Source organism: Vitis riparia, chromosome 4 (genome assembly GCF_004353265.1).
Source record: "Vitis riparia cultivar Riparia Gloire de Montpellier isolate 1030 chromosome 4, EGFV_Vit.rip_1.0, whole genome shotgun sequence".
Lineage (NCBI taxonomy): Eukaryota > Viridiplantae > Streptophyta > Magnoliopsida > Vitales > Vitaceae > Vitis > Vitis riparia.
The window spans coordinates 4,582,125-4,590,925 of NC_048434.1; the positions used below are offsets into that span (position 1 = coordinate 4,582,125).

At 37.3% G+C, this 8,801-nt stretch overlaps 1 protein-coding gene across 2 annotated transcripts; it reads left to right on the top strand.

The window, feature by feature from the left end:
- The first annotated feature begins 1,033 nt into the window (after positions 1–1,033).
- LOC117912154 (pleiotropic drug resistance protein 1-like) lies at positions 1,034–8,144 on the top strand. Of its 2 annotated transcripts, XM_034826642.1 has the most exons (24): positions 1,047–1,514; positions 1,680–1,800; positions 1,903–1,991; positions 2,077–2,161; positions 2,246–2,405; positions 2,502–2,578; positions 2,694–2,747; positions 2,841–2,931; positions 3,093–3,394; positions 3,491–3,772; positions 3,879–4,195; positions 4,278–4,438; positions 4,542–4,645; positions 4,729–4,885; positions 4,963–5,052; positions 5,137–5,297; positions 5,421–5,753; positions 5,876–6,166; positions 6,264–6,347; positions 6,434–6,567; positions 6,732–6,959; positions 7,053–7,224; positions 7,305–7,559; positions 7,643–8,144. In XM_034826642.1, exons 1-24 carry the CDS (start codon positions 1,192–1,194, stop codon positions 7,898–7,900), a joined length of 4,329 nt encoding a protein of 1,442 aa, XP_034682533.1. In that variant the 5' UTR covers positions 1,047–1,191; the 3' UTR covers positions 7,901–8,144. The 2 variants fall into 2 exon arrangements, with proteins under 2 accessions (XP_034682534.1, XP_034682533.1); XM_034826643.1 differs by lacking the exons at positions 7,305–7,559; positions 7,643–8,144 and having other exon boundaries at positions 1,034–1,514; positions 7,141–7,226.
- Positions 8,145–8,801: the final 657 nt, after the last annotated feature.

Sequence of the window (8,801 nt, forward strand, 5' to 3'; positions counted from 1 at the left end):
TAATTTTTTTAACACTTGAAATTTTTTGTCATTTAAGTATTAAAAATTTTAAAAACATTTTCTAAAATCCTTCTCGAACGCACTCTTACATGAGTATCTCCGTTCTAATTTTGAAAAGATAACATATGAGATGAGATGTCAACATTGAATTAACATAGAAACGGTTTTCACCGAAGGCTTCCAAATTGATTTTGAGCCACAATCATATATGCATTCACACTTGTTGTCTAGGTATCAACATTTCTGCTAGGAATGGATATACAGGCATGCAGGAGTATTCATAATCATACCTTTGATACACCAAATGTACTCTTCTGTTTGCTCTCCAAGAAAATGTTCCTTGTTCAAGGAGAAAGTGACCCTTTTGTTTATAAAATAGGATTGGCATCAGCAGAGCTTTGAACTGGTCAGCTGGATGAGTACATCATCTCACTCATAATTTAATACTTATTCAAGTTGTACATGAGGAATTTAATTTTCGTATACATGATCATATGCAGACGTCTCTTGAATATTTGTAATTTGAAAATTTAAGTAGTTCTTCTAAATGATTTTTTTTTTTCTTTTGACTTTTGCCTTGCTCCTTCCAAGTCCATATTGAAGAGATCATCATCTTAGCCAAGGTTTGACAGCATGCCCAAGAGTGGTTTTGTTCTTGGAGCTGAGAAAAAACCATTATTGTTCTTCTTACTTAGAATATATATAGCTCTGAATTAATTTTCCTTTTAGCTCTTACCAATTCTGAATTTGGGTTTGGCTAAAAAGTTTGAATCAAATTAAGGGTGGATGATATTCCTCAGTGAACAGGATTGATTGTTTTGAATTTGTAGTTCAAAGTTCACTGCTCATTCAAAAATAGCTTCATTACTCGATTTTCTCTTAAGTGCACATCACCTTCAAAATTTTAGACATTCTCTCTGTTTCTCTGAAGCTTTACCATTACATCACTGTATTAAAAAAAAAAAGCTATATATGAAATGTCTGCTACTATATATAGGCTTTCAACCAGCAAACTCTTCAAACAGAAAGTCAATTTTTCTCACAAGTCCTCCACCTGAGGGAAAAGAAAGAGAAAAATGGAATCAGAGAGAATTTTTGAGAGAGAAGATATTCATATTTGAGTGATTTGAGTTCCATCAGCACTAGAATTCATTAACCAAACAGTCTGTACTGTGGAATAGGTTGGTGCCAATGGAGAGTAGTGATATTAGCAGAGTAACTAGTGTACGTATTACTGCTTCTAACATACTCAGGAACAGCTCTGTGGAAGTTTTCTCGAGGTCTTCTCGGGGAGAAGACGATGAAGAAGCCCTGAAATGGGCTGCTCTCGAGAAACTGCCTACATTCCTTCGTATACAGAGAGGCATCCTCACTGAAGAAAAGGGCCAGGCAAGGGAAATTGATATAAAGAGCCTTGGGTTGCGAGAGAGGAAGAATCTGATCCAGCGGCTTGTGAAGATCGATGGGCATGATAACGAGAAGATCTTGTTGAAGCTCAAGGAGCGGATTGATCGGTAATTTTCATCAAAATAATAATTTTCAAATCTTTTTAGTTCTCAGATAATCATATTGTTTCAAATTCTTGAGTATTGTGTCTATGTTCTCAGTCCCCTGTTTTAGAGTTGTATGAATTAGAAAATTTTAATCCTTGGTATGCTTGTTTTTGCTTTTTCAAACAGAGTTGGACTTGATATTCCAACGGTTGAAGTTCGATTCGAGCACTTAACAGTTGATGCAGAGGCTTATGTTGGAAGCAGAGCATTACCCACTATATTCAACTTCTCAGCAAATATTTTGGAGGTACTTCATCTTCCAGACCATACAGATTTATGTATATAATTCTTATGCTTTCCACCTTTTTATTTGCAAATCAGACTCACCAAAGATAATTTCTTTCTGAAGGGGTTCTTGAATTATCTTCACATTCTTCCTAGTAGAAAGAAACCCTTCTCAATCCTCCATGATGTTAGTGGAATCATCAAGCCTCGCAGGTGAGAATCATGGAATAAATCAGAATTGTTCATTATTGACACTCCAACCAGTACATTTTTCATAGGTTTGATCCGGTTTTCGTAGAATGACTTTGCTTCTAGGACCTCCAAGCTCTGGGAAGACTACACTGTTATTAGCTTTGGCAGGAAGACTTGGTTCAGATCTGAAGGTAAGAAGAACTCATTCCAATCTCTACTAATTTTTGGGAACTTTTTCATTCTGTGACAAGATATTGATACTTATGAGATTTCAGGTTTCGGGCAGAGTTACCTACAATGGCCATGGAATGGATGAGTTTGTTCCACAGAGGACTTCAGCTTATACAAGTCAATATGATCTTCATGCTGGAGAAATGACAGTAAGAGAAACATTAGATTTTTCAGCTAGATGTCAGGGGGTTGGAGGCCTTTCCGGTCAGTTTCAATGCCATGAAGTTTTACTTATTGTGCTCGGTTGAAAGAATTCCAGTGGATGGGAATGAATTTGTTTCAAATTTGGATATTTTTCAGATATGTTAGCAGAATTATCAAGAAGAGAGAAGGCTGCAAACATCAAGCCTGATCCTGATATTGATATCTACATGAAGGTGCTGAGAAAACACAGCTAGAACTAAAATTTTAATCATCAGCATATTTTCTTTTTGATATTTTCTTGCCTGCAATCCTTAATAATTGGTGTAGGGAATATGTTTTCATCCATAGGCTGCAGCACTAGAAGGGCAGAAGACCAGTGTAGTCACAGAATATATGCTCAAGGTACCAATTTTGAATGCATGCAAAATACTGAAAATGTTTTCAAAGATGACAAAAATCTGAAAATTTTCTGTTTCTGTTTTGAAAACTTGGAAGATTCTAGGACTTGAAATCTGCGCGGATACATTGGTGGGGGATGTAATGATACGAGGCATACCGGGCGGACAAAAAAAGCGACTCACAACAGGTGATAAGCATAAAATATCTTATTTATTCCAACGGAAGTGACACACCATATCTTTGCATCTTTTCAACTGAATCCCTAATTTTTCTAGACATTTTACCTATGATCAGTGAATTTGAATCTGAAAAAAGGCTAAAACAAGGAGCTACATTTGCTTGATACAGGGGAGATACTGGTTGGACCAGCCAGAGCACTTTTCATGGATGAGATATCAACTGGTTTGGATAGTTCAACAGCTTTTCAGATTGTAAATTCACTCAGGCAGTCCATCCATATTCTTAATGGAACTGCTTTTATCTCTCTCCTCCAACCAGCACCAGAAACATACAACCTATTTGATGATATAACTCTCCTCTCTGATGGAAAAATTGTGTATCAAGGTCCCTGTGAAAATGTGCTCAAGTTCTTTGAATACATGGGCTTCAAATGTCCAGAAAGGAAAGGAGTGGCTGACTTCTTACAAGAAGTAATTCTAATACTTGAATCACATTTTCTTCTCATATCCATTCCTGATCTTTAAAGCTCAATGGGCTTACCATTTTCTTTTGGCATTGCACCATAGGTGACATCAAGGAAGGATCAAGAGCAGTACTGGGCGCGTAAGGACGAGCCTTATAGCTATGTTACTGTCAAGGAATTCGCTGAAGCGTTTCAATCATTTCATATTGGTCAGAAACTAGGTGATGAGCTTGCTGTGCCATTCGATAAGACCAAAGGCCACCCTGCTGCTTTGACAACCAAAAAATATGGTATTAGCAAGAGAGAACTGTTGAGAGCTTGCACATCCAGGGAATTCTTGATTATGAAGAGGAATTCATTTGTCTATATTTTCAAAATGATCCAAGTAAGTAGAATTGATGCACTAAACTTTCAGTTCTGAAGATTTAAATGAACTGTGAAAATTCAGAATCATTTTGAGAACTGTAATTCTTTTTTTTCTTCGTTTTCAGCTTATTATTGTGGCTTTTATAAGCATGACATTGTTTCTCCGAACTGAGATGTCGCGAAATACAGTAGAAGATGGGGGGATTTTCATGGGTGCCCTTTTCTTTGCAGTCTTGAGGATTATGTTCAATGGATTAACAGAGCTTCCCATGACCATCTTCCAACTTCCAGTCTTTTACAAGCAAAGGGGCCTTCTCTTCTTTCCCTCCTGGGCATACTCTCTACCTAAATGGATCCTCAAGATGCCAATCGCATTTGCTGAAGTTGGCGACTGGGTGATCATGACTTATTATGTCATAGGCTTTGATCCAAACATAGAAAGGTAACCCCCCAAAATGGGAAATCAGAATCCAACTTGTTTAAAAATTTTAGTATCCTGACTTATTCAAAGTTCTAAATGGCAGGTTCTTCAAGCAATATTTGCTACTGCTATGCATTCACCAGATGGCTTCAGGACTTCTTCGGTTGATGGCGGCATTGGGAAGGAACATCATAGTTGCAAGCACATTTGGCTCATTTGCATTACTTCTAGTCGTGGTTATGGGTGGATTTGTCTTGTCAAAAGGTGTAAACAGAAGGAAAATTGGAGTTCAATTCAAATAACAGTTCTTTCTTCATGGCAATATAACTTGTACTCACATATGAAAATCAATTTTCTTCCCTCTCAGATGATGTGAAGCCATGGTGGGAATGGGGTTATTGGGTCTCACCTTTGATGTATGGGCAGAATGCCATAAGTGTGAATGAATTCCTTGGGGACAGCTGGAGACATGTAAGCTTCAATTTCATGATGAACAAGGGAAAATTGTTCTGATCATTATCTGCTAAAACTTCATTCAATTTTTTATGTTACAGGTTCCGGCTAACTCAACAGAATCATTAGGAGTACTAGTCTTGAAAGCTCGTGGGGCTTTCACAGAACCACACTGGTATTGGCTGGGAGTAGGAGTTTTGATTGGATATGTGCTCCTATTCAATTTCCTCTTCACTTTGGCTCTATCATATCTAAATCGTAAGTTTTCTTTCTTCTGTTGTAAACTTCCCAAAACTTGGAATAATTTTTCTAATAATTTGATCAATCTGCTGCAGCATTTGGGAAGCCTCAACCAATTCTATCCAAGGAGACCTTAACTGAGAAACAAGCTAACAGAACAGGAGAGTTGAATGAGCTGTCACCAGGTGGGAAGAGCTCTACTGGTTGGTCATTAACGTCACATTTATATGTTTATGCCCATAACATATACAATTTGATAAACAATACAGAAACGGGAGCAAGAATTCAAAGTGGATCACCCAGGTCATTGTCTGCAAGAGTGGGCTCCATTACTGAAGCTGACCAGCGCAGGAAAAGGGGAATGGTTCTTCCTTTCGAACCTCTGTCTATCTCTTTTGATGAAATCAGATATGCAGTGGACATGCCACAGGTACCTTTTCTGAGTTTTAATCAAGAAACTATGTTTTTGGTCTAGACTGTAGGGGATTTTTCATACTAAAGAACCAACTAATCGTCACGTTTTCTGGATTATTTGATGATTGATACTATGCAGGAAATGAAAGCACAAGGCGTCACTGAGGACAGATTGGAACTTCTGAGAGGCGTGAGCGGTTCATTCAGGCCAGGAGTCCTTACAGCCCTAATGGGTGTTACCGGTGCTGGAAAAACTACTCTGATGGATGTATTGGCTGGAAGAAAAACCAGTGGATATATTGAAGGAATTATCAAAGTGTCCGGGTATCCAAAGAAACAGGAAACTTTTGCTCGTGTGTTGGGATATTGTGAGCAAACTGATATCCACTCTCCTCACGTTACAGTCTATGAGTCCTTGCTTTATTCTGCATGGCTTCGGTTACCTTCTGAAGTCGATTCGGCAACCAGGAAGGTTCACATTCTAATTGATAAAGGGCCTAGGGAACTAAGACAAAATATTCAGAATACAAAAGATGAAGTTCAATTTAAGCATATCAGATGATACTGACTTGTATTCCAACTAATTGGTTGCAGATGTTCATTGAGGAGGTTATGGAGCTTGTGGAACTAAACTCATTGAGGGAAGCACTTGTTGGATTGCCCAGTGAAAATGGTCTGTCAACAGAGCAGCGCAAGAGACTGACCATTGCAGTTGAGCTTGTTGCCAACCCATCTATAATATTCATGGATGAGCCAACATCTGGGCTTGATGCCAGGGCAGCAGCAATAGTGATGAGAACAGTGAGGAACACAGTGGACACAGGAAGAACTGTAGTGTGCACCATCCACCAGCCAAGCATAGATATATTTGATGCCTTTGATGAGGTGAGATGTCCTTTTATAGGATTAAAAAAAAAACAAATTATCTCCTTTCATTTCCAAGTTAAATGAAATGACTAAGTATTTCAATTTCAAATTGCAGCTACTTCTCTTGAAACGGGGAGGTGAAGAAATTTACACAGGCCCAATAGGTCACCATTCTTCCCATCTGATCAAGTACTTTGAGGTGAGGCTAACAGGGACATGTTTCATACTATGACGGTTTCATTTCCTATACTTTCTCCTTATATGGTTTTGCATCTTATCATGAAGGGAATTAATGGAATTAGTAAGATTAAAGATGGCTATAACCCATCAACTTGGATGTTAGAGTTGACTTCGGCAGCACAAGAGGCAGCTCTAGGAGTGAACTTCACTGAAGAATACAAGAACTCAGAACTGTATAGGTAGGAGGATCAAACTCTCAAGCCTATTTCAAAATTGGTCATGGTTGGAACAGAGCTCTAAAGTTTTGAAATAGGCTGAAATCAAGGGGAAGAATGACAACATTCTTGAAGATCTGCCTTACTTTGGCAGTTTAGATATTAACACTCTACTGTGAATGCATCAGAAGAAACAAGGCATTGATCAAGGAACTGAGTTCACCCCCTCCAGGGTCAAAAGACCTTTACTTCTCAACTCAATATTCACAATCTTTCTTCACACAATGTTTGGCTTGCCTATGGAAACAGCACTGGTCATATTGGAGAAACCCAGCATACACTGCCGTGAGATTGTTCTTCACAACCTTCATAGCTTTAATGTTTGGGACAATATTCTGGGATTCTGGCTCCAAAAGGTAATTTCCAAATTGGAAACTAATACCTATGATGGGATAGTGAATAGTTTCTAATCTCCAGTCCTAATTTGATTATAATTTTGGGAGTTGTAGGAAAAGGCAACAGGATCTCTTCAATGCAATGGGTTGTATGTATGTTTCAGTTATCTTCATTGGGATACAAAATTCTTTATCTGTACAGGCAGTTGTAGCCATTGAGAGAACAGTCTTTTACAGAGAAAGAGCAGCTGGAATGTATTCAGCTTTCCCATATGCCTTTGGACAGGTAAGCAATAAGAAGAAAGGCTTCTTTTCCAGACTTTCAGAACAGGAAATGGCCCTGACCAAATCCCCATTTCTCTGCAGGTTATGATTGAGCTCCCACACATATTCATCCAAACCATCATCTTTGGACTTATAGTATATGCCATGGTTGGGTTTGAGTGGACAGTCACTAAATTCTTCTGGTATCTTTTCTTCATGTACTTCACCTTCTTATACTTCACATTCTATGGGATGATGGCAGTAGCCATTACTCCTAACCAACACATCTCCGGCATAGTTTCCTCTGCTTTCTATGGATTATGGAACCTCTTCTCGGGATTCATCATTCCGCACACAGTAAGTACAAACGATTTCTACCCGGGTGAGATCACAATTCATAAGGACTAACCTGTTTCCTCCCATTTTTTTCCCTTTGACAGAGGATTCCAGTGTGGTGGAAATGGTACTTCTGGTCATGTCCGGTGTCTTGGACTTTGTATGGATTGGTTGTCACACAATTTGGGGACATAAAGGAGAGGCTTGAGAGCGGGGAAAGAGTAGAAGATTTCGTAAGGAGCTACTTTGGGTATAGAAATGACTTTGTGGGAGTTGTTGCAGGCATTGTAGTTGGGATAACTGTGCTGTTTGGATTCATCTTCGCCTACTCAATCAGGGCTTTTAACTTCCAGAAAAGATGAGAATGACCCCATGCAGAAGAAATATATATAGACACTTCTGTTTCATGAATCCTGGAGATGTTAAATTTGAAGACAGGAGCTTCAGTCTAGCTATATCCTATTTAGGTTGCAGAGATTTGTTCATCTTTATTTTGGTTTCTTATTTTCATTTGACAATGAAGCCAATTTAGTGGAAAAGCATTAGATCCATGTAATGATCCTGGTTAGAATGCATTGAATTTGACATTGATTTATGTTTTTCAAACAGAGCCTTAGAGCCCGTTTGATATTGATTTTAAGAAACATTTTTAATTTAAAAAGTGTTTATGAAAAAACATTAGATATTTGACAAAATTTAGGAAACACTAACAAATTTGAAAAAACACTTAGAATGTATTTGATAGTAATTCTGATAAATATTTCTAACATTTCTAATACTTGAAAAATAAAAATTTTAAAGTGTTAGAAATGTTAAAAACACTTCTCATAATCACTATCAAACACACTCTTATAGTGTTGAAAAATTACTTATAGTATTTCCTAGAAAAACATTTTATAGACAATTCTTTAAAAAACGCTTCCTAAGAAAACACTTTGAGTAGAAACACTCTCAAACATATTCTTACAGTGTGTTTAACAATGATTTTAGAAAATATTTTTAATATTTCTAATACTTGAAAAATAAAAATTTTCAAGTATTATAAATAGTGAAAACACTTTCTAAAATCACTATCAAACATACTCTTAGTCACTCACATGATAGTTTTCACTCTTAGATTCCATAAGAAAAACTAAAGAAATCTATATTGAAAGGTAAATAAGAACAAAGGTCCAAAGAAATCTATACACAAAAACATAAAAGCCCTCCTAACCTAATAAAAAGTATTTATATCATAACCTTAAAATGACATTTAACACATTT

Coding starts and splice junctions, on each gene's coding strand:
- LOC117912154 (XM_034826642.1), top strand. CDS start 1,192: ATGGAGAGTAGTGATATTAGCAGAGTAACTAGTGTACGTATTACTGCT. Junction 1,992..2,076: donor GGAATCATCAAGCCTCGCAG/GTGAGAATCATG, acceptor CGGTTTTCGTAG/AATGACTTTGCTTCTAGGAC. Junction 6,960..7,052: donor TGGGATTCTGGCTCCAAAAG/GTAATTTCCAAA, acceptor TGGGAGTTGTAG/GAAAAGGCAACAGGATCTCT.